This window comes from Phoca vitulina, unplaced genomic scaffold (genome assembly GCF_004348235.1).
Source record: "Phoca vitulina isolate PV1807 unplaced genomic scaffold, GSC_HSeal_1.0 scaffold70, whole genome shotgun sequence".
Taxonomy (NCBI): domain Eukaryota; kingdom Metazoa; phylum Chordata; class Mammalia; order Carnivora; family Phocidae; genus Phoca; species Phoca vitulina.
Genome location: NW_022589773.1, coordinates 2,738,003 through 2,763,052, shown reverse-complemented (window position 1 = coordinate 2,763,052; position 25,050 = coordinate 2,738,003). Strand labels below are relative to the sequence as shown.

The 25,050-nt window shown below is 44.7% G+C and overlaps 1 protein-coding gene across 2 annotated transcripts in view; it reads right to left on the bottom strand.

Moving 5' to 3' along the window:
* Window positions 1–25,050, bottom strand: part of NTRK2 (neurotrophic receptor tyrosine kinase 2) — a 321,711-nt gene that overhangs the window by 5,896 nt on the left and 290,765 nt on the right. For both annotated transcript variants that reach the window (XM_032392948.1, XM_032392947.1), the window contains one exon: window positions 782–940. In XM_032392948.1, coding sequence (XP_032248839.1) covers window positions 782–940 — 159 coding nt within the window. The remainder of the gene's footprint in view (window positions 1–781; window positions 941–25,050) is intronic.

The window sequence follows — 25,050 nt, the reverse complement described above, 5'->3', positions numbered from 1 at the left end:
GAATCAGACAAGAAGAAAAACAAAGCCAATAAAACAAATGTCCGTGCAAGGAGAGGGCTGCCCTAAACAATTATTATAGGTTGGTAAATCATGGTTAATTTCATTGGTTTATATCCCTTTTTCTAGGCACACTGATGTCCCCAAACTGGCGGAGAAATGCTTTCTCTCTGTGGGATGCTCCCACACCTCACTCTGGAATTCCAATGTGTTTTAGTCTTACTGGCCTTCGATGGAGCCTGGAACTTTCACGTCAGGGTGCTGACTGACAAGGGAACTCCAAGCTGTGGAAATGAGTGGAGTTGGGATAAAAGACAGATGTGGGCCTGAAGAGGATGTGAGGTGCCTGACCAAGAAGCTATGCCTCAAGTATAGACAATAGTTGTAAAATAATTGAAATGGGAAAATAAAACACTAGAATGTTCTAGTGAAATGTGCAAAAAAAAAAAAAAAAGCCTTAAAACCTTATTGGAATACTACCAAAAAAAACTAGTTGGATTCTGAAGGTGCCACATCTGCTACAAATTTACCAGATGAGCAGCACAAAGCGATTCCTCTGTCCCATCACTGGCGGGTCCCAAATATGTCAGCAAACGCTGCTTTTCTTTCTCTAGAACTCTTAAACTCAGGGAGTGACTGGACTTTGGCCATGACATTTAGGTATAGAGAGGCCATGTGGGAGGTGCTGCTCCCCACAAAGCCACACAACTTTGTCTCCTGGCCTCCAGCTGAGGGACGCCTCTGGACGTCAGCCCTTGGGGGTCTCACCCAGCCCACTGCGCACCTCGTTGTTGGATAGCTGGTACCAGGGCTGTTTGCCGTACGTGAAGATCTCCCACAACACGACGCCCAGGCTCCAGACATCACTTTCTGTGGTGAACTTCCTGTACATGATGCTCTCTGGAGGCATCCAGCGAATGGGCAGCATTGTGTGGCCACCGACCTGGTGGAGAGGGGGAGAAAGGAGGCATCAGTCACCCAAAAACCAAGTTCCCGCCATCAAGGGGAAGAAGGGTAGAATACAAATGGGGGGGCACTTTTGTCCTTTCCTTTATTTGTGTTTGTTAATTTTAATTATTTATAAACACACGAGGGAAATACAATTTCTTTATAAGAAACCAGCAACAGAGACAGAGGGCAAAGAATGGTCAAAGTGTTTTTTTCATACTTTTTTGCTGTTCTCTCTTTCTGGTAACTAGATAGGGCAGGAAGAGATGACGATGGGGCAGATGTTCATCCTGGATAAAACACACACACACACACACACACGTGCTTCCTGGTATGAAGGTAATTCGGTCTTCTAATTAACTTTGGCCAGGAAACAAGTAGGAAGCTGTGTCCAAAATTATCCACCAAATGACTCCACTTTCTTAGCAAGGCCGGAGCTTCCTTCCACTTGCAGGTCTTAGGATGAGTGCACAGGGCTGCCTCAGATGCCCTCACACAACCCAGCCCTGGGCAGGGCAAAAATGATTAGTCCCATTTTACAGATGAAGCAACGGAGGCACAGGTTGCTATTGACACAAAGAAGTCAAGTCTTCAGACCCCAAGCTTAGGACTTTCCTCTACTACAATTGAGCTTGATCCTGGGATCAAGCCCCGCATCGGGCTCCCTGCTTGGCGGGAAGCCTGCTTCTCCCTCTCCCACTCCCCCTGCTTGTGTTCCCTCTCTCGCTGTCTCTCTCTCTCTGTCAAATAAAATCTTTAAAAAAATAATAATAAAATAAAATCCAGATTTATGATCAAGATATAGTTGGTCTGTGAGGGATAAAAAGAGAACTAGGACATTATGGACAAACATGTGGTAACCTTTTGGATACTGGGCCCTCAAAACATTAAGAGCCAGCTCCCCACAGAAGTTCCTAGGTCAGACATGCCAAATATGCTGTAACCTGTAACTTGCCTCGCTTCTTGGAGAGTCATGATGCACAGAGTCTTCTTAACGTGTCTCGGGAGTTTGGCGGAAAAAAAAAACAGATTTAATTTTGTTTAACTTAGTGAATTAAACTAATTTGAATGTGTGTTTGTGGGGAGAGAGAGAGAGTCAGAGAATCGCTTCCATACGTCTAGAATCAGACAGCTAAACTCCCACTGTGGGATGTGCTAACCTAACAAGATACCATGCTTTCCATACTCCTGCATATACACGCTGGTAATGTCATGGACAACCCTCAGATTGCGATGTTAGAAGCTGGGTCCCAGGGCACCATTTCCTCGTTGGGTGTCCTTGACTAGTTGCCAAACCCTTACTAGTTGCTCCAACTATGAGGTATACAACTTATACCTCCCAGGGTGATGGTGAGGTAAACACTCAAACAGACAACGTTTGTGAAAGTGCTTGGTGAATTCCAATGCACTAATTTATTCAAGGTGTCTCTCCCTTCCCTGTAACCTTTACTATCTTATTTCCTCCATTCTGGAGACATTAAGAAGAGCCAGTGCACACGACTCTCCTCTGTGCCTCGCTCTGCAGGGACAAGTGCTCTGGGGTTCCTCCGATGGTGGCCCCGACCCTCCCAGTTTCTCTGTCCCGTGTTGCTAATGGCCAAAGAAAAAGCTCCTGTTTCCTTTAAAGGAGAAAAAAAGATTCCACTTTTGATTTACATGTTTTCCCATCTGATCATTTGTTTTATGCTTGCAGTCTCTTTGGGACACATTTTTCACGTTAATTCTTTTCAAGAGTCCCTTCTGGGATTTCACACATGCTGTTATAAATAATGCTTTCCTTGTTCTGATGTCAAACGGGTGAGTGGTGGGAGAATCTAATAAAAGTTCAGACAGGGTTCACAAGTTTTCCAAACCCATTTAGAACATTTCTGAACATTTCTTTTGCAGGCCTTTCTCAGGATTTTGGAGCATGTCACAAAAGTAGACCAAGGGGGTGGGGGGAATAGAGTCACCGTTGTTACAAATTACTGTCACATTCCAGTCACAGCGACTGGATGGCTTTTGGACTTCACAAAACCACATACTGAGTGGCCACAAACACAACGAGGCATTTGTTTTGCATTGGGCTACCTGGCAACTTGCCCTCACACCCTGGCTTCAGTATCTGTGAGATGGAATGCCATCCCAAGTATGACACGCCGAGTCGGAGCGCTGCTTCGAGAGCCAGACCTGCCACGGTGCCGGGCGGGGCTCTCCAAGGATCCAGGATCCAGGCGGGTCAGGCACGGGCCTGGCACTAAACTCACCGGACTGAGCTGAAGACAGATGGGAAATCCACACAGCTGGGGACTTGATTTGGACTTGAGATGTTTATTTTTCTCAACCCAAAACACTGGGGACCTAGCTCCTGCTGTGCGATTAACTAGCTCAGCTGAGTCACTTCAGGTCTGGCTTACTGGTAAAATGTGGACAGGTTAGACCAGCCCTTGATTATTTTTAGCACAAAACACTGTGGTTCTGTAATCGCTCACCACCACTTGGCCACCATCATCATCCATCAGCACAGAGTCGTTCACTTTTACAAAGAATTTCCACTCAGAATTTCACTTGAACCCAGTAGTTACACTCAGGGGTAGACATTAGTTTGCCTTCATATTGCAAATAATGCCCTGTAATTTCAGAGAGTTGAAGTAGCTTACGTCAGGGCACACATTAATGTCTGCCCACTGGACGTCTTGTACTTGTTCCCACAGGTCGTTCTGTGCATCCTGCTTCTGCAATCTCTAATACATGCCCTGTGTTCAGCCCCCAGGCCCAGTTGTGTGGTGCTTCACCCAGGCTGAACCTACTCATGCCTCTTGGAAGTCTGATCCCCTTTCCTTTCTACCTACTCCCCAAAGAGCTCCTGAATACGAGCTCAAATCACACCATTTCAAGGAACTCTCAGTCCTGCTGCAGCCCAGTGAATTGCCCAAAGACAATCCAGCGCCCCTCAGGACAGCTCTGGCGACATGGCAGGTGCTCCTTTCTTTTGCTAACAGATCACCTGCCTCAAGAAAGATGGGTGCTTCTCGGTTATATCTGGCCAGGCATGAGGGGGTTGGTTGGTAAGCTTATCATGTCTTTGAGCGGGTTTCTTATGAGTGCTGATATTTGGAGAGGAATTCTCAACATGTTCTTTCAAAGAGATCAGGGTTCACTACTCTCCTATCTAACCTCCAGTAACTCTGAACTCCTGCCAGAACCAACCTTGTATTAAATTGATAGAAACTGGCTCATCTATTTGATGCTACAAATAAGAAACATTTAGTGTAATTCATAACTCCTTAAAATTCAACCAAAAATTCTGGAGTTCACATGGAGTATGAGAGCTCCCTGAGTTGTGTGGGGAGCCCTATCCCTTCCTTGATTTGCCTTCTGTGCAGTGGATGGGGCGGGGCGGGGGGGCGGTCTATGGTACTGACCTGAAACTATTTGATCTGGGGAGGAAGGCTAGAAAGATGTCATAATGCATAATATGGAGGACTACTGTTCTACATATAGTGATTAGCATCTCATATCCTCTGAAGCTGGAGAAAAAGGGCAGACTAAAGAAGAAAGTTGAAGTGGGGTGCCTGGGTGGTTCAGTCGGTTGAGCGTCCAACTCTTGGTTTCGGCTCAGGTCATGATCTCATGAATCCTGGGATCGAACCCTGAGTGGGACTCTGTGCTCAGTGGGGAGTCTGCTTGAGATTCTCACCCTCTGCTCCTCCCCCCACTCACTCTCTCCCCCTCCCTTTCTCTCTCTAAAATAAATAAATAAAATAAATCAATCAATCTTTTTTAAAAAAGAAGAAGGTTAAGGAGTGAAGAACACAAGGACTGATGACCATCTTGGCCTCTAATCATTGCAACTTGCTTAAGTCAGTGAAATAAATCAGAACCATGTCTGAGGCCTGTGACCAAAACGAAATTCCATAGTATCTAAAATAAATCAAGTTATGGAAAATAATGGATCTTGTCTTTAAAGCATTTCAAGAAAAGAACTGTTTAGTTATTTCTTAGTGTTTGTTTCCCGGATACCTCATAATTTTGATGGTGACATGGATAGGATGATCTGGTTAATCAAAAATAACCACTGTGCTCTAATTAAAATACCAAGGCCTGAGCATCCTTTAAATATACCTGTGCTCAAGGTGTTTAAGACAATAAATCCTGAAGAAAATACTAGAAGGCCATTGGTAAAATTATCTTGTGTTAGTAATCAATGACTTTACTATTTTTTAAATCAAATTAGACACATCTAATCAGTTCAACAACAATATTTCTTACCCAAGGAGCACTCTTTGGGTATATACTCTTTGGTCACAAGGTAAATTGTGAAAATTTCCCCATGGCTTAACAAACAATATGATTCATTTTTTCCACATTGGAAAACTAGGATTTAGGGAAATCTTGGCACTTGCTGATCAAGTGTAGATACGAACTGGTGACCAATAGTATTAAAGACAGCTCTCCCTCCCACCACTCTTCACACCAGGAGCCTAGGTTCTTTCTCATTTTTACAGATATACAAAATATCTTTATTGCTGGTAGAAGGTAATGAGGAATGCAGTATCTATTTTCCTGGTGTTCTGGGTAATGGGAGAGGAGGTGACAAGCTTAGCTCTCCTCCTTCCATTGGGATGAACACACAATGCATCTACCAACCTCCCTTTTCCCTCATCATCACCTCTTCCCTCCCCTTCCCTTCTCTTCTCTTCTTTTCTCCTATTGCTTCCATACTTCTCAGTGTGGCCCCTTCCCGGTCTATTTCTCCTCCCTTTCCTTGAGTTTCCTCTCAAATCTCACTTGTCCAGTCCCATTCCAAAATCCCATGTTGCATTTTGTCTTGTCCAATTCTTTTATCTCCCCCAATGATCATGCTTGTCTCCTCCACAACTCATTCTCCAGCTGCCATGATGTCTGGTCTCCCTTCTGTGTTTAGGAGAGACATAATGGGAGACTGGAGCCTGTCTCCAGATCCAAAGCAAATGCTTAGCTGGCTTTGAAACCACTGGTGATTTAAAGGTGAGTAATGCTAATCGGGGTCCTTCTACACTCAACTAGCTAAGACCAACGATGCCTGGGAGGCCACTTTCAGCTTGTGGTGTTTAGTCAATGAGTGAGTGATAACTTGTTTGGAGGCCAAACATTTTATTCCCTTAGAAACATTCAGGCCAAAGGGCAAGCCCCATTAAGAGATGATTAGCTGTCAGAGGCTTTTGGCCACATGAAATATTGAAGAGGCTCCTAGACCTCCTTGTCACACCCTATACCCAACTGCTTTGCTTCAGCAGTTTCTCCTGACCTGTTCCTTAAAAATTCATGAAAGCTGTAAACTTTAAGAAATAGCTGGACCTTATTTACTTATTTATTGTGTGTTACATCTATAATATGAAGTTTAAAAAAGTAGAGAGAAACAATTTACACAAAATATTCTCCTCCGAGAACCTGGAACCACTGTGGTCAGACTGTGGGCACTTTATGACCACATCCAGGAAGATCAGAATCCTTCTATTATGAAGAGTGATGGGATGCTTCCATGGCATGTGGCTACTGAACCAGGGGATACTTCATGGGAAGAAATTCAGCCCTTCCTGCCCTGCCTAGAAGCCCTGAATGAACCCAGCTCAGGTTGAGTCAAGAGGAGCCCTGGTGACAACCTGATCATCATCTCCTTTACAGTGGGAACTGATTATTGCTACACTGGAAATCACTGTTATTTGTAGCCTAGAAATCTCTCATTATCTTTTATCATTACCAATGTGGTCATAGACATAAGGATTACAGATCAGTAACTTCAAGCTAAGTGTTTTTGAATTAGTCAAAGAGAGGATGCGCTGGACCCTATTGCTAACCATATCTTTGCAAATACTTTTTTTTTTCATGGTTAAATCTCTGCTGTCAGAACAAGGCAAATGATCATGTTTTGAAGGGAAAGGTCACAGAGCTAAAATTGCTATCTTCAGACACTCGGATTCTAGGTGAGCAGATAAGGCAAATTCAATACAAAATTTCCTCTGGAAATTGATTTTGTCTTTATTCTACCATGAAATAATAATAAAAGTGATGAAAATAACAATAATAACACCTCATGTTTGTATAACACTTTTTTGCTTTTTCTTATCATTTTCACATCTATTCATTTTTATCATTATTTCATGTACCCCAAAATATGTTTGTGAAGATGAAATGATTGTTAAATCACTTAAATTATTAAATGATTAATTGAATTAATGGACTCATTGAATTAATTGAATCAACTGATCAATTAAAGATTAAATTTTCATATTAGAAAAGCTCTGTGGTGCCATCGTGTGATGCCATTTATATGATTTTCTTGAAAAGGCAAAATTATAGGTCTAGAGAACCCATGGTTGTCAGGGGATGGGAACTGGTGGGGGGCTTACTTTACAGGGGCACAAAAGAATTTTGGGGGGGTGATGGCAATGTCCCACAACTCGGTTATGGTGGCAATTAAGTGATTGTGTTTGCCCAGACTCAGAACTGTACACTAAAAAAGGTGAATTTTACTGTATGTATATTATACCTCAGTGAACCTGACTTTAAAATCAATCAATCAATCAATCAATCTCTTAGAATAATGCTCAGTACATAGTAAATGTGCAAAAAAATACTAGCTGTTGTCGTTATGCTAAGTATTTGATTCTTGATTCTCCAGTAATCCTGTGGGGCTAGTTAGACATGATCTTTTATCCCAACTTAAAAAGTGAGGAATCTCCAGGCCCAGAGTTGAAGTGACTTACCCAAGACAAAACAGCTAAGGCATGATAGCGTCTACAGCAGGACCTAGATCTCCAAATGCATGGCACCCTTCCCATTCTGTCTCAAGCCTGACATGGAGTCAGATTCAGAGCTAGGAAAGGCTCTCTGCATTAGTCTGCTTGGGCTGCCATAACAAAATACCATAGATTGGATGGCTAAGACAACAGACATTTATTTTCTTACATTTCTGGAGGCTAGAAGTCCAAGATCAAGGTTCCAGTGAGTTCAGTTTCTGGTGGGAGCTCTCTTCCTGCACAGAGCTTGTATGTGTGCAGAGAGAAAGTGAGCTTCTGCTGTCTCTTTTTATAAGGATACTAATCCTATTGGATCAGGACCTCACCCAATGACCTCATTTAACCTTAATTACTTCTTTATGGGTTCCATCTCCAAATATCCTCACACTGGGGGCTAAGGCAGCAGGACATAAACATTTAGTCCATAATACTCTCCTTGCCAACACTCCTCCTTCTGACTCCAGTACATTCTGGGAAAGCAAGAATAGCTCTACATACTAGGAGCTGTGTAATTCTGGCCCAGAATGCAAATATGTGGTCCTTTGTCAGCATCTTCATGTCCCCAGACTGAAGGTTTGACCCCACTGTTCCTTTCCCTCCTGGGTAACTCTTGATTATTACTAACTAGTTCTAAAGCTTAGCAAGCGGCTTGACCTGCTGTTGTCCCACCAGTTCCAGTGCAAACCTTAGGGCAATCTCAATCCTCCCCCTATCGCTCTATCCCCTCCTCCACCTGGGGTGCCCTGGGAGTGGCTAAGGGAGAGCAGGCAGACCCTGGACTCCCTAGTGATGTGAAGATAAAGGCAGAGGGCTTCCAGGACTCCATGTCGCCGTTAGCGACATCCCTCCTGGGTCCCATTGTCTCCTGCTTGTGCACTATATATAATTTAAAGAACAAAGAACCCAGTCTCAGAAGTGACTGTAGCTTCATCTTATTTTACATCTGGCTCTAATCAGAAGCAAATTAAGTCATCTCTCAGTAAAGCATAAAACTACAGTTGCACCGACGTTTAAGAATCACATTCAAATCTAGAAGCAAAGATTTCCATCTTAATAATAAAGTGAAATTAGAAGTAACAACATGTGTCCCCCTGCCTCTGCTCGTCACCCCCAGCCCCATCCCACTAACTCTTATCAAACTTGATGGGGAGTTTCCTGAGGGGGTCAAGGGGAGGATGATGCCTATGGGAAGCACTAATACAGCACGCTGGCTGGAGTGTGATTCTTGCACTTCCGCATCACTCAGCAATAGGAAGTTGTATATTCCAACCATATACATTTCATCAAGCTGCCATTTTTAAATGTTCAGTGTTCCTGAGCCTTTTATAGCCTCCTAAGCATTATGGTTTTAAACCCACGAGACCATCTGACTCTTTAACATTTGAGACCAAAGCACTGCATCCTTTCACGATGAAAAGCCAACAGGGACCAACATGCGCTGAGCAAAGGCAATCAGAAAAGTGGGAGCAATGTATGTTCATGTCATTTTCTACTTTAAGATGGTTTCAGTGTGTTGGTTCGGCATGAAAATTCCAATGTGAAATCGTTTCTATGGAAATAATTCAGAAGAGCTGGTATTCCAGCTAGCTTTTACAAAGGAAGAAATCAGTGATTTGTTCACAGAGTAGGAAAACAAAACAAAAAAAGCTTCTCTGTAATAGAATCAGCACTCTCCATATCAGCGGTGATTACTGTGGTTACTGCTGTCCTGGGTGCATCAAGTCCAGTAAGTGGAGAGATCAGGTTTCTGGGTGGACACCATCCATCTGTCCCCCCATTAACCCCAGCCCATTAGTTAACACTGAAGACCATGCCAGAATGTACATTCCACCATTAGCCTGAGATGAAGACTTAATACACCACAGCCAGTTTCAGATGAATAAAGTCTTCTTTCCTCCCAGCTGCAGATGTTCATTCTGATAGAAAAACTGATGTCTTGTGTCCACAGGAGTGTAACGATAATGAGAAAGTTGCTTCCTCCAGGGAGCTTTGAATGCCTACCTGGGCATCATTATGGTCCTTTTCTGCAATGTCTGTGATACATGTAGTGCATAGAGATTGTGACCTTGGTTACAAAAGACTTGTGATTTCTTATGATGATCATGAGAGTTAAGAAATAATATGAAATTAACTCTCAATCACCTATTCTGTGCAAGGCTCTGTGCTAAAGACATTGCCTTTAATTTAAATTACCTTTAATTACCTTACATTTAAAATTCATCGATCTCCCATCTCTCCAGACATACCTACAGACAAAACATACCCATAGAAAGTGCACATGTTATGAGCACTGGGGCTCTGTTTCTCACCCAATGATAGCAGCAGCTCGGTGTTAATAGAAAACCAGTGTGGTGTCACTGGGTGCTTCTCAAACCTTTCCACCAAAACACCCCAAACCACAGAAAGAAGTAAAAGACCAGGGGTGTGGGGAATAACTGGGACCATATCTGTGGCTCTAGCCCCAGGTGCTGACGGCAAGTCTGGAATTTCTTCAAAGTTCTATGTTTCATCTTTAACATCTGATGTAATTGTTGCATTAGACTCCACGATGCCTTATCAAAAGTAATGATTCGTCTCCAAATCATTTATGAAAATTGATGCTTTAGAAATATGGGCCATGTTCATTTTGTGGCTTCATGGGTCTCTGGTTTGAACACACCATCCTGTGTTCAAAGGCTACCCAGACTCCTGGTTGAGAGGCATTGGTGCAGAAATGCAAGACAGTGTGTCCGCACGGGAGACCCACGAAGCCACAGAATGAACAGGGGTTTGGGAGTCAACAGACCTGGTTTCCTGTTCTAGCTTAGCCACTTACTAACTACATGAACATAAATTACTTTATGTCTTAGAATCTCTCTTTTGCACTGAAATAGGAATAAAACCCATAAGCCAAATGTAGCAGTGGAGTAACTGTAACAAGTCTGCATGGGGATTCCGTACAGCCCTGCCCACTCCTGACCGGTCCTGAGTTTCTGAAGGGCACCCTTCACTCTCTGGTCCACATAAACACCCCCTCCTGGAGTTGTCCAACATGGCGCCCCGCATCAGAAGCCCAGGGCTCTATTCTGGTGCTTACATGACTCTCCATGTGACTTTGGTAAGTCATTGCCTCCCATAAAGCCATTGGTTTTTCCTTTATGGACTGGAGATGACACTACTTACTGCGTCACATCTGGAAGGCTCAAGTGAGGTCACCAACATAAAGCATGGTGTAAGTAGTAACACCCACCCCCCTTGCAATCTCTCATTAATCTTGTTTCTTTTCACGTACTTTTCTCAGAGTACATTTTAACAAATCTGTATTTAGTTAGTGCCATGTTCACTGTGGGGAAACAACATTGGATAAGCTTAGGTCCTTGCCCTCTGGAGTTTGTTTTATAACCACAATGCCAGGCAGAGGATTGATGCCATAGTGGGAATGTGAACGACTGGCTATGGATCATGATACTGGTGCAGTTTGGCCAACAACTTAATTGACCGACGCTTTCAGCTCCCTTCCACTAAGAGGTATATATTTGGATGCCCGAAAACTTGCCACCATGTCCAGAGGGTCACAGGAGGGAGACTACGGGGAAATAGGATGGGGAGTTTTCAAAGCAAATTGATGAGCTGATCCTCACTGAACCTCCTCAGAAGAAGGAGTTGGCTGCAGCACCCCAAAGATGCTGTGATGGCTGAGTTGTGCTCAGCTTTGTGGATGGAAGTTCAGCATGGCCATGAACTTTACACACATTATTCCAGCGAGCTGCACTCAACTGCAAACCAAACCAATGCAGCAATGAAGAGGGCACAACAGGTAGGGATTGTCAGCAGCCGCGTGTCACTGAGACAGTGACTTACCCATGGAGGGAATTTGCTTTCCTCACTTAACAGGGAGTCCTGAAGCATGCAGTCAAGGGCTGGTGGAATACTCTAAGAAGTCCTCCAGCGGCGCCTGGGTGGCTCAGTCGGTTAGGCATCTAGTTCTTGATTTTCATTCAGGTCATGATCCCAGGGTCTGAGGTCAAGCCCCACATTGGGCTCTGCTCTCAGCATGGAGTCTGCTTGGGATTCTGTCTCTCTCCCTCTCCTTCTGTCCCCTCCCCCAGCTTGTGCACATACTCTCTCTCTCTAAATAAATCTTGAAAAAAAAATAAGTCCTTCCAATGACGTTCCACTTCTTTCTGCCTCCATTTTGATCTCCTGGCTCCACTCTCTCCTCCCTGGGCCACTGCTACGACCTGCTAACTAGCCCACCCTCTTCCCTCCTGATCCACTGTCCGTACACTAACCAGAGCAATAGTCTTAGAGTTTTAGTTGTGTCAAACCATTTCGTTTTCTGCTATAAATTTCTTTAATGACTTCCCATTGCCCTTAGGATAAAATGAAAAACCATTAAAGTGGCTGCTAGAACCCCTGTTGATCTCTGTACCTCTTTCCCCAGTCTGCTCCCAGTGCTTGACCCCCTTCCTTGCAGTGACCCGTCCACTTTGGTCTTCCCTCTTTCTCTTAAATGTCTTCAGCACTTTTTCACCTCAGATCCTTCAAACATGTAGCTCCTTGAGTTTTCCCTCACTTCTACTTGTCCCTCAGGACTTAAATGCCATATTCTTAGACATCAGAAGCAAGTGAGACTATCAGGTAGCACGACTTACTCAGCACCAATCTGTTGTAATGACGTGCCTATTTGTGTAGCTACATGTTTGCAATCTAACCTCGGCCTCTAGACTCCAAGCTTCATGAAGGGTGCCCTCTCCGGTGCTTGGATGCTCGACAGGTATTTGTCAAATGAAATGATTGCATCTGGCTGCCTCAGGGAATGGCCCATACTACAGTATGGAATAAATACGGAAAGAGAACCAGGGCTAAGGCCAGAAAGACAGTTTCCTGTCCACCCCACTCAGGGTTGTCAGCACAGACCCCTTGGAGCTGAGAGGGGTATCCAGAGGGGAAAAGGAAAAGACAGACAGTAGCTGATTTGCTTTAGAGAACGACACCCGTTTCTAATTTAAACTGTAAATAAGGAATGGAACAGACATATGTTGTACACAGAGTAAGAAACATATGGGACAAGTTACCAAGAAAAGCTGTGGAAGCTGAAGATTAATGGGGCCGAAGTGACCCATTGGTAGAGGAGAGGGCATGGGTGCTGGGGAAAGTCAGAGAGAATGGAAGGGCTGGGTGCCCTGTCCCACGGGTTCCCTTCCCTTTGCTCGTCCCCCTTGGCCACCCCAACTTCACTCCCTGAAGCCATCCCACTTTCAGAGGCTACCCCTGATGGCCCCACTGGAATTTCCCATGGAAGCCTCCCATGGGAAGAATGTTGCTTGAAGGTAGAGGAGGCTTGTCCTTGAGTGGCTTTGGCATGTCACCACACCTGTTTAGTCTCACCAGCTGGAGACAACAATGGGGCAGAGGGAAAGTAAGGAGGGGGTGTCCACATCTCCCCAGCCAGGCCCCAGCAGTACCACCGCCTCCTGGCAACCTGCCCTGTGCCTCTCACCTAGTACCCCAACTCCACAACCTTCAATCATGACCAGGGCGCTCACAACTAAAATTCAAGTAAAAACCAAGCCCCCACACCTCAAGGGACTATCCACTTCCATCATAGCAGATAATATTAAGAAAAGCTATTATAACGTTATTTGGATTCTCAAACCTTTATTGCACTGAGTACAAATTGACTTTTTAAATTGTTGAATTGAGAATCATTTGTTTGTCTTGGTATCATTCACTCATTCAGCAAATTTTTTAAGAGCTACCTGCAGGGTGCTGGGCATTGTCCTAGACAGTGGGGACATGGATGTGAACCAGTTCCATGTCCTCAAGAAGCTCTCATTTTAGTGGGAGACACAGGCCATACATAAACAGATATCTATGCATGATTATGTCAGGTGGTGATAAATACTACAGAGAAAAGGAAGTAAATAGATTGAAAGGATAGAGAGGCATACTAATTTAAATAGGAAGGTCATCAAACACTCTTCTGAGCAGGTGATATCTAAGCAGAGATCAGAATAACAAGACATGCAAACATCAGGAAGAAGTGCATTCCAGGCATTGGGGCCAGCAAGTGCAAAGGTCCTGAGGTAGGAACAACCTTGATGTGCTTGAACAATAAGGGGGCCAGTGTGGTTGGAGTGACTGTGGCAAGAAGGCGAGTGTAGGAGAAGAGGTGGAGTGTTTACCTGGGCATCTTGTATGGGGTGCGTGTGTGTGTGTGTGTGTGTGTGTGTGTGTGGCTATATATCCATATCTGTATCTATATTTAAATTATATCTTTACTTTTATATCTAAATAATATGCTACATCCAGATAGTATTTTAAGGCAAGCTGCTTAATACTATTTTACAATAAACACATAGTCTATGACCTAGCTACCATTACCATTCACTAGGCAGGGAAACTAAGACATAGAAACCAAAGACCATAGTCAGAGTCAGGGTCTGAGGTGACAATGGAAGGCAGATGTTTCAAATCCACTGAGCTTGCCTCTTTCTCTTTCACTTGTGCTTTAAGTTTGCACCACTTGCCCTAATCCACCTGGTGGCATGGCCAGCTTTGTAAGCCAGTGACAGCAATCATTAGTCACTTTCTCTAAGCCCTGTTCACGAGGAAATCCCTTCTTCCCTGATCCAGAGAGGTCAACAAGGACCTAATTGCACCACCACTTGGATTTAGGAACTGAAGTAAGGTCTGACTGTGTGGGTCTCCCACCCCTTTCTTTCAGTGCAAGAAGGAAGAGGCAGTAGTCTTCAGTAGCACAGATGCATTCCTGAGTTTCTCACAGCTTGGAATCTCTAGGATGCTTAGTTATAGCCCCATTGGCATTCAGCCTTAAGACTGATGCTAATGGTCCCTGTATGTTTCTCTCTGTTAGTACATGAGCAGGGGACACCTCTATGTTACCTTGTTTTTCCTGATTATTTCCCCAGTATTCCACCAGCTATGTGGTCACATCACTGCCGAGGCACCCTTTGACTCCTGAAACAACTTGAGTTTCCTTTAAGGAAGAAAGCTGCCCTGTGGTATCCCAAGGGGAGAAGAGAAAAGATTTCATAATACTGAAGTCCTTAATGATGGTCCCTTAGCATTCCTTCTGCATCTCCCTTCCTGTCTCTATCCCTTCATCAACCCCTACAACCATTTTTCTGCAAATTCCCTCCCAAGGTCTCTCTCCCCAGATATTACATTTTGTTGATATCAGAACATCTATTTAGGTAGAGATCATTGGCATTTAAGATACTATATTTACTGGTTAATATCTACTTGAATCCACTTATGGAAATAGCTTCATGAAACATATAAAGGTCTTTAAGCACCACTATCTACTCTATGAACACAGACTCAGGGAAAACAATTCCCTCCAGCCCAGATTTGTCTTTTGAGATGAAGACAAGAATGCTCCAGAAGAAGGGCAAGGTTTATACAAAACAAAAAAGCCACTGCAAATTAACTCAAAACTTCAGGAAAGACGGGGGTGATTCCCGACTCAAAGAAATTTTAAGCAATCTGCCCCTTTCCAATGCTGGTGTGTCCTCTGCTTCTCCAAGGGTTCAATGTCCTCGGATCCCCCGCTTTCGAACCCTTGTTCCTCCCCCATCTTCTGAATCCCCCTAAATGGCACCACCATCCCCACCAACCATCACTATCTTTGTTCAAAGCTAAAATCCTAAGAGTCATCTTGGATTCCTTATTTCCCCTTGTCCTCCACATCCAGTCATCACCAGGTTCTTTTATCTCTGACTGCAAAATATACCCTGAATGCACCCCCTGCCCATTTCCACCATAGCCACGTAGATTTATGCCACCGCATGCTTTCACCAAAGCCTCCTCTGAGCGTTCAGTTCCACCCCAAGAGCTGTCCCAACTCAGTGGGGAATCTACCTGAGCTCCTCTCATGTTAGCCTGGGCTGCCTCATGTTGAGGGCATCACCTGAAGACAACCTAACCCTGTCCCCCAAAACTCCATGGTTTCGGTGGCCTGACCTGCTGCCTCTGCCTCACAGGAGCAACTCACCGAATGACCTCCCTCTTTGCCCCAGGGGCCAGATTTTACCTTTGCCCCTCACTGTAACTAGATTTGAATGAAACTTAATGCTGGAACAGTCAAATAACTAAAAGTATATGCTCAGGTGGTTACTTGTTTATGGTCCATACTTGGTAAAACTTCCAGAAGACAGGAACACAGATTTTTTGAGAAACGTGTGAAAGGCTTTTTACCCATTTGCTAAACACTTTAATGGTCACTTCATTGCTTCTTTAAATTAAATCACTAAAGTTGCACCATTATTGTAAAGTGGGAAAAGTGGTTACCCCTGGAGGGAAAAATTAGGTTCAGCAGAAGAGGAACCCAGAGTGATCTTTATAAAGCAAAGCACTGCAGAGAGACAATGGCAACTAATAGCATGTGGGAAGTCCTGCACATCCACACATCTGAGGCTCACACCAGACATGAACTGTGAGCCTCACGGGTCAGACTCTTAACGATCTCTACTAATGAAAACTCAGCCAATCAGAACTGGCCTTATTTTGATGGTTATCCTCTTGGGGTCTTCAGAAATTACAATCGGGCTTGCTTTGCATTTATATCACCCAAGTCCTGGTCAGGAAAACTGGGAGCTGGGCAGTGGGGAGGGGGGAGGAGTTTATTTACCTGAAGGGAAACAGGCTAAGATGTGGTCTGACACCATGTTCAAGTGATGAGGCGGTATCATCAGGGGAATAATGCTTGGCTGCTCATCACCAAGGGCAGGTCAAGTAAAGGTGAAGGTGAATTGTGGCATGAGGATCTCATGCTTGATATAATTGCTTTTTGACGTTAATGGCCAATAGGTCATTAATTGCTTGAATGCTCAGATGGGGGTGGCTGTGAAGTCCCCTTCTCTCTATACCTCTGATGCCCTATTTTAAGATCCCCAGGGGGGCTTTTCCAGGTGTCCCCCTCATTTAAAAACTCGGGCCTTCAGCTGAGGGAAAAGGAGTGCTGGGTACCCCAGCACCATATCTGATGGAAGGATTAGAGTCTTGCTCTAATAATAAACCTGCCCCACGGTAACTACCACCACCCTAGGTCCCTCTCCTCCTTGGTCTGTGGGGGGGAAAGAATGGGGGAGGGGAGTGAGCAAGAGCAGTGGGACTATTGGCCTGGGGCCACTGAAATGTTCTTGTAGAGGGGTCATCTCTTTCCTTTCTCTTCTCTCTGCTCTCCTCATCCTCAACCTGAACTCAAGGAAAGGCCTTCAAGAGAATTCTTCCCATAAAGGCCGGGGGTGCCTTAAGAAGGGAAGACTGGGACCTCATTCTGCATTTGGGCCTCTCTTTGGGCAGCAGACTGTGTGCACTGCAAGGAAAAGGGGAAAGACAGCAGAGCTGAAAGGGGCAGCAGGAGAGCCTACTCCCCCAGCACTGGGAAGGGCAAAGCTGTGTGGGTGTCTCAGGAGTCAGTGGGCACTATGGGAAGTGTCTACGTTTGAGCCTTCTGGTCTGTACCCTGGCTGCTCCTAGGGTGACACCTGACCCCTGGAAGTGTTAGCAGAAAGCAGTGATGGTAAAGCAGAGGATGACAACAGAGATTTAAAGAGAGGTTTGCCCTTTATCCTCAATCCCTCCTCTCAGACCCTAACCTTGTAGGAACTGGAGACAAGATGAGAAGGGAGAAGTCTAGCCTGTGATGCTGGATGGAGAAGCTTTGAATCTGATAGTAGAAGGACAGTACAAACTGGATGCAACTGGTTTTATAGCTGAAGGTGAACAGAAACTCTTGGAATCTATCCAAGATGCTCTCTTTTTAAAAAGATTTTATTTATTTATGAGGGAGAGAGAGAGAGAATGAGCGCATGAGCAGGGCAGGGGAGGGGCAGAGGGATCTGGAGAAGCAGGCTCCCCGCTGAGCTAGGAGACTGGCACAGGACTCAATCCCAGGACCCCAGGATCATGACCTGAGCTGAAGGCAGATGCTTAACCAACTGAGCCGCCCAGGTGTGGCTATCCAAGATGCTCTTATGTGCTGGGAAATAATTGGCCTCAAAAGCGTTGTGATGCATACCACTCCACACCTATTAGGATGGTGAAAATCCATAATGCTGACAACACCAAATGCTGGCACAGAATTGGAGCAACAGGACCTCTCATTCATTGCTGGAGGGGATGCAGAATGGTACAGCTGCATAGGAATGCAGTTTGGTGGTTTCTGACAAAACTGAACATGCTCTTACCATATGATCCAGCAATTGTGCGTCTTGGTATTTAGCAAATGAGTTGAAAACATGTCCACACAAAAATCTGCATCTGGATGTTAACAGAAGATGTATTCATAACTGCCAAAACTTGAAAGCGACTTGAAGATGTCCCTCAGTAGGTGAATGGGTAAATCACCTGTGGTCCATCCAGACAGCAGAACATTATTCAGCATTAGAAAGAAACAAGCTACCAAACCATAGAAAGACATGGAGAAACTTTAAATGTATATTAGTAGGTAAAAGAAGCCAGTCTGTAAAGGTTACATGCTATATGACTCCATCTATATGACAGTCTGGAAAAGGCAAAACTATGGACATAATAAAAGATTGAGAGTCTAGGTTGCAAGGGGCTCAGGGAAAGGAAGGATGAGTAGGCAGAGCAGAGAGGATTTCTGGGACAGTGAAACTACTCTATTATAATCGTGGCTACATGTCATTATACACTTATCAATATGCACCACCAAGAGTGAACCTTACGGAAGCTATGAACTTTGGGTGACAATGCATCGATGTAGGACCATGATTAGAACAAATGTACCATTCTGGTGGGAGACAATAGTGGGGTAGGCTGTGCATGGGTGGGGCACAGAGGATATGTGGGAATTCTCTACTTTCTGCTCAGTTTTTCTCTGAACCTAAGCTCCTCTAAAACATAAAATCTATTTTTTTTAAAGCATTGCACTGAGGGCATGGGCTGTGGCAGTGCCTGAGGCTCCATCGCTTGGTTTCTATCTGTACCATTCAAAAGTTCAGGAAAGGAGGTTGCTGGTCCTGCCCCAACCTTACTATGATCCCCTGGCATTCACGGGACTGTTCTGGGTGGGTGCTGTTCTGTAGAAACTGAGAGCTGAGCAGCAGGTGCAGAATTGTGGCTTGGAGGAAAGTGACAGAGAATACAGCTGGATGGACGCTGGCATGGGTAGCCTGCCTTCCCATGCCTCGGGGTGGAAGTCAGTGTGGCCGGAAGTCCATTCTCAACAGGAAACAGAGAACGATGCTTCTTGGGAGTCTCCGAAATGGGAACATTGTGAAGGCTTGGGAAGGAGGCCAAGAGAATATGGGACCAAACCATTCTTACCAAGATAAAATTAAGTTTACAGTAGAATGTATGCACTGTTTCTTCCACATATGACTTTAAAAACTTTTTTTAATTTTGATAACTTGATACCTAAACTTGCCAGGAGGATTACAAGAATGTTGGGCATATCAGGATAGCAGTGGTGCAAGCTAGAATAAATAAAGATGAAGAAGTAAAGGATATTAATGAGAAGCATCTTTAATTATTACAATTTGTGTCTTAATGGGCGGATAATGTTGGCTCTATCATAGCTAAAGATATTAGAATGATTTTAGTCATAATAGTTCTCTCTTAAGGATATTAGACTCTTAATAGGAAGTACAAAAAGAGCTTTTACAGGTTATTGATGGGGACGATTCACAATTGAAAACAGTGAATATCTAATGATCATTCTGACAGGCTTCTATAGGCTTGGGCAGTCGTAGAAGAGAAAACTTCAGTGTCGGGTGATCAGAGGGTGTTCAGAGGAAGAGGGATAAAACAAAAGGCTAAAATGGACTTCATGGCTGGCTGGGTGGTCAACCTTGTCCTCGGACATGTACAAGTGACTGGGTTTTCTTAGGTGAACCAGGAAGAGGGTCCCCTGGAGATACTCGAGAAAAGCGTGTGGAAGGCAGACTGAAAAGGTCTGAAGACAAGAGGGAAGAGTTTCTTTGGCTGAAAGAAAGGAAAGGCTGTTTGGGGTTTCAAGAAAAGGGACTGACAACTTCTACCACAGATGAGGGTCAATTTGGGGCAAACTTCCACGCACTGGGGCTGCACTAAAATGACATCATGTGAATCTGGATTACAGAACCATGTTGCGTGACACTGCATCGTGTATAAATGAGGTGTTTCCAGTAGCAAATTCCTTTTCTTTCCAGAATGGATTCACCTGGTACCAAATTCTAAGAAATAAGAATGGTGGCAGATGGGAGAGTTTCTCCGTGCAGCAGAGCCTGAGGCCAAGGCTTCTATTTTCTCAGGAAGTTCCATGTGACTGACGGCATGTTCACAGGCTCCTTCCGGGAGCCTACAGGAAGTACTGGGTCTCAAGAGAGTCTGATTGAAGAGAAGAATGGAGAATAGCTTTTCTACAGTTGCCTTTCCCCTATTGCTCAAGGATTCCAGCACTGGGTGTTGGCTTCTCTGCACTTCTCAGTCAAGCACACATGGGTATCAGAGTGAGTCTAACGGAGTTTCTTACTTCAGCATCAAGAGGCAGGCAGGAGGCCATGATGTGAGAGGTACACAACATGGGCAAGATGGAGGTGCTGTGGGGTCAGTGGGAAACCCACACAGGAGCTGGAGCAGAACAAATAGCCAGTGGTCCCAAAGACAGGTAAAATCAAGAGGATCTGAAGCAGTGCATGAGAAGTATCTGCCCCAGGAAGGGGATTAGGCAGCAAGACCCTACTATCTTTCCTTTCTTCTGCCATTCCACTAGGGCTGGATCCAAATTTCCCTACCCTTATTTTCAGACCCATCATTACCTAAGCAGCCTCAGTTTTCCCCAACCTCTTCCCCAAATTGCTTTGCTGAATATAGAATCAACCTCCATGTCAGGCTGACTTGGTGTCCCTTTGCTGACCACCCAGCCTCCACCTTATGCTTAAAGTACCTCTTCTTTTTCTTCTGCCCCAGGGGTGGCAAGTGGCTGGCCACCATGTACCCCCAGCTCACAGCTTAAAACTCACAGCACTGGAGCTTCTCCACACAGTCCTTTTTCTGTCACAGGGATTTTGCTTAATCTCCATTCTACTTATCACTCTGGTTGCCTTACTTGTCCCTAGGCTTCCAGAGATACATGTATCTGTGCCTCTAAACACAAGCTCAGTCCTTGGGACCCTGTCCCACAGGACAGATACTTTTGTAGCCAATTCCTACTTGACAGGATTTGGGGATAATCTGTGTATAAAACTCCTCATTTCTGGGTCCATCCACTTCAAGAGGCATTTAGCGTCCTCTTGACCCCTAGCCTGGACTGGAGATTTCTTTAAATCTCAGACACTAATTTTGCCCCTCGGTTACTTTCCTACAACTAGCTGGACTTGCTCACCATAGTGTCCGAGCCTAAAACCTGGCACCTGCCTGCCCTACACCCACCCTGCCTGGCTGCTACATCTTCTCTGTGAATCTTATACTAGGATCAATCACAAGTCAACAGCTGATAGAAACTTCATCCTTAGTTGGCTTCCTGCGTAGTTGTTCGAGACTCTTACTGTGCACATGCTCTCAGCTTTATGGCCAGATAGAGACAGAAATACAGACATATGTTACTAATCGCTGGACAGAATGTGGACAAAGCCCCAGTAGATTCTACACGTGGGCAAAACTGGGCTCCCCAGCCAGGAAAGAGCCACAGAGAGGAAGGGGGTTAATCAGCAGGGGCACTAGAAAATCAGCCCGATCACAGAGCACCTACTGTGATCTGGCACTCCCTTGGTAGGGGACAGGCTATTGTCTGGTACTCTCTCTTTTTCTCTCTCTCTAGATCTCTTCTCTACTCTGAACTTCCTTCCATTTTCTCTTCCATATAATACCATGATTTCGATGACAGTTTGGTATTTAAAGAACTGCCAATGGTAGCAGTTACTGACCTAGAATAGAGCCCTAGTTCTCTACCTCTGAATCTAGGGCTGGCTACCCTCCACCTCATGGTGTCCTGGCAGCAGCCTATGTCCTCTCCTGGAAATTACATGGTGAGGGCAGAGTCTGGGGCCCCAGTGCAAGGTCTCTCTCCTTCAGTCAGGTGTGGTCAGGAGATAGACCGATGGGGGAAATAACTCCACTTCCCAGCTGCAAAGCTGAGCTTTAAATGACTTGCCTCTGGGCATCTGGGTTCTGCCCACTAGCCCACAGACACCTGGGGCAGAACTGCTATCTTGCTTTAGCTGTTCCTCCGGTGAGACTCCCTAAAACTTTCTTTGGCAAGCTTGCTGGAATGAGAAACCATGATGGCGGGTCATTGCTGAGTCTTATCACGACAACGTCTTTCATGCTGCATTAGTAAATTTTGAGTGCTTAATAAGTGACATAAATGGGAAGGGGTTTACATCTTTAGAAATGCTTTTTCCCAAGGTTAATATTTCATGCTAAATCTCTGTACTCTTTTGACATTTTTATGACCTGTGTACAGCAGTCTCATATGTTCGCAATAATGTCCAAATTGAAAGAGTATGATGATCACTTCACTGCTCTTTGTTAAGTCAGTTTTAAGCATCTTGTTCCATTTGGGACTTATGTCCAATCAGATATTTTCCTTTTAAAACTCTGCCTCCCTTATTTTCCCAGGATTGTAATATTTGGAAAGACAAGAAACTGTTGACTTTTCTGGGGATCTCAAGTGTCCATGTGTTTCTTGTCCCCTCTTAAAGGCTAATTACCTTTAGACAAGTGAATGTGATCTATTGAAATAAAAAAACTCTACGAGTCTGGAATAGTTACCCTAAATTTGGATCTGGTCTCGAGTTTTTGTTTAGTTGGCTAGATAAAGGGGGTATGTCCCAGGGTGGGAAACGTAACCAACACATGTTCCAGGCCATATGCTGGTTCTTCACATACATTAATTTACTTAGTTTCTTGCAACAACCCAGCAAGCAAGGCTTTACAATGTCTAAATTTCAGATAAAGAACCTGGGGACTCAGAGAGGATAAATGACTGTCCCAGTGTGTGGCCAAGCCAGTCCCACAGTGCCCTGACTCCCAGGCCAGAATCAGCTCCAATTTGCTGGGATTATCATCATGTTTTGGATTCAGATCAGAACCTACAGAAGTCAAACATACTCTTCACTTGGGCACTTGGGATTCCATGGGACACAGCAAGATTCTTCAAGTACCCATGCAAAAAAAAAAAAAAAAAAAGGTGGGGACAAATAGGGATCTTTCCTCAAATTCCACCAATATTGTAATTATTCTGGGGGGAAACCAACAACAACAGTATGTAGTCATTCTTTGTAAAAATGTGGCCCTGTACAGTGTGATTCTTTCTGAAGCCCAGCAGGCTTTTCTACAAGGCACGCTAGCCAGAGACCCGGACGGCCTGCATTCTGATACGAATCTAATTTTTCCAAGACTTGTCTGTTTCTAAGGACTCACATGGAGTTTATAATTCACTTTGCTATTTTTAAAATGGTCTAAGGATTACCCTCTAAGCCCTGAGCACAATATGGCCATTTCTTAGGGAAAATCCTACCCCTCCGGTTGGAGCATGTTCTGTGCCTTACAGTTGGGGTTCTGCGCAGATCCATCCCTGCTGCCCATTAGTGATTCGTCTGGGTCTAATTTAGGCCACAACACACATCGAGCAGGAACTCTGTAATTCCATGTTCTCTTCAATGTTCAGCAGATTTTGTTCACTCAACAAATGTTAAATGCCAGTAATAACTAACACCTTCTCTCTCTAAATAAAGCACTATTTTGAGACAGCATATACATGACCATTCTGATTTCATCTTTTATTTAGAGAGTAGGAAAAAAGAAAAGAAAAGAAAAGAAAAAGCCACACACAGATTCTGTCAGCAGAGCCTGTATTTCAAAGTCTAAAACTGGGTCATGGAGATGGGCTAGAGGCTAGGGGATGCTGAAGAGCTTGGAAGCCCTGAAAGAATCCGGGGATGGTAGTAATAAAAAGTGTCTTCTGCAAGCCTTCAAGGAGGAGACAGAGCAGGAGGCTGGAAAGAGCCCTGGGTATGCGACTTGCTGCCGAGGGGTGGTCTGGGCTCGGCCACCACTGTTGACGCCAAGGCATGTGGCGCTCAGGGGTCAAAGCAGATGCTGCCTGAGAAACGCCTGTTGATTCACTTAAATTATTCATTCGCTGAGCACATATTTATCTGGTGCCTACTCTGTATTCCACATGGGGAAAATCACGGAGAACATGGCCTTCGCCCTCATGGAATTGAGGTTGGAGAAGATATTAAATCAAAGGATCTCAAAATAAATATGGAATTTAAGTGCATACATGCTGTGGAGGAGAGATTCGTGATGCAGAGAAATAAGAGAGAAATTCAAAACACCTAGCAGGCCCTGACCAACTGCACCTACCTTGGTCTTGGTGCCTGAAGGCTCCACGCTGTTCCTGGAGGCCACTTTTTAGTGGCTGAAGGAAGCAGACTCAGGGTGGTGGCTGTCTACCAACTTGTGTGGAAATCTTTCAAGTTTTGCAACCAGTGTTCTGGCTGAACATTGGCATTGCATAAGAGCTTATAATAGAGGGATTTGCTCTGGGCTGGAAGGCTGGTAAAAGGTTTCATGTAGGGGTAATATGTGAGCCAAGACCCGAAGAATAAGTAAGAATTAACTAGGTGAAGACAGAACTTATTTTTAGGCGCCTTGAGCAGAGAGCCTTCAAAGGCCCAATGGTAGGAGGGAACAAAATGTGTTTGAGAAGCTTAAAGAAGTCCAGCGTGACAAGAGTGCATTAAGCAAAGGCTGTGTAACAGGGGATGAGGTGAGGGTGTTGCATGTGAGCCAGAACACGCAGGATTGTGTAGATTTCATTTATTTCCTTATGAACAATGGGAAGCCATTAAAGATTTTCAGCCGAGAAAGGCATGGCCAGGTATGCCTTTTATAGAAGCACTCTCAGGCTGCTGGGGGAGCATCTGGAAGGCTGCTGTGTCCATTCCAGGGAGAGGATGGTAGCTCAGACTAGGACTGGTGATAAGGGTGGAGAGAGTATATTGCTTCTTGCTTGCCAGATTGCTAGATGACGGTCATTTGCTGAGCTAGGACACACTTGAACAGGCCTGGGACATGTTGGGGATGGGAGCCAAGAGAGAGACTCTTGGAAGAGAGAGAGGCTGAGGGTGTCGCCACAGGGGAGCCTCTGTAGTGTCCCATAGGAAACCAGGGTGCAGGGGAGGGTTCTGGACAGAGCACTAGGTGCGGCCTTGAGAAATTCCAATAGTTAATGGCTGGCCCTGTGAAAGGGGGGTAAGAAAGCATGACCAGCAGGGACAGGGATCAAAGAAGCCAAGGAAGGAAAACACTTCAAGAAAAAGGGAGTGGAAAAAAAAAAAAAAGAAAAGAAAAAGGGAGTGGACAACAATCGTCAAATGAAATG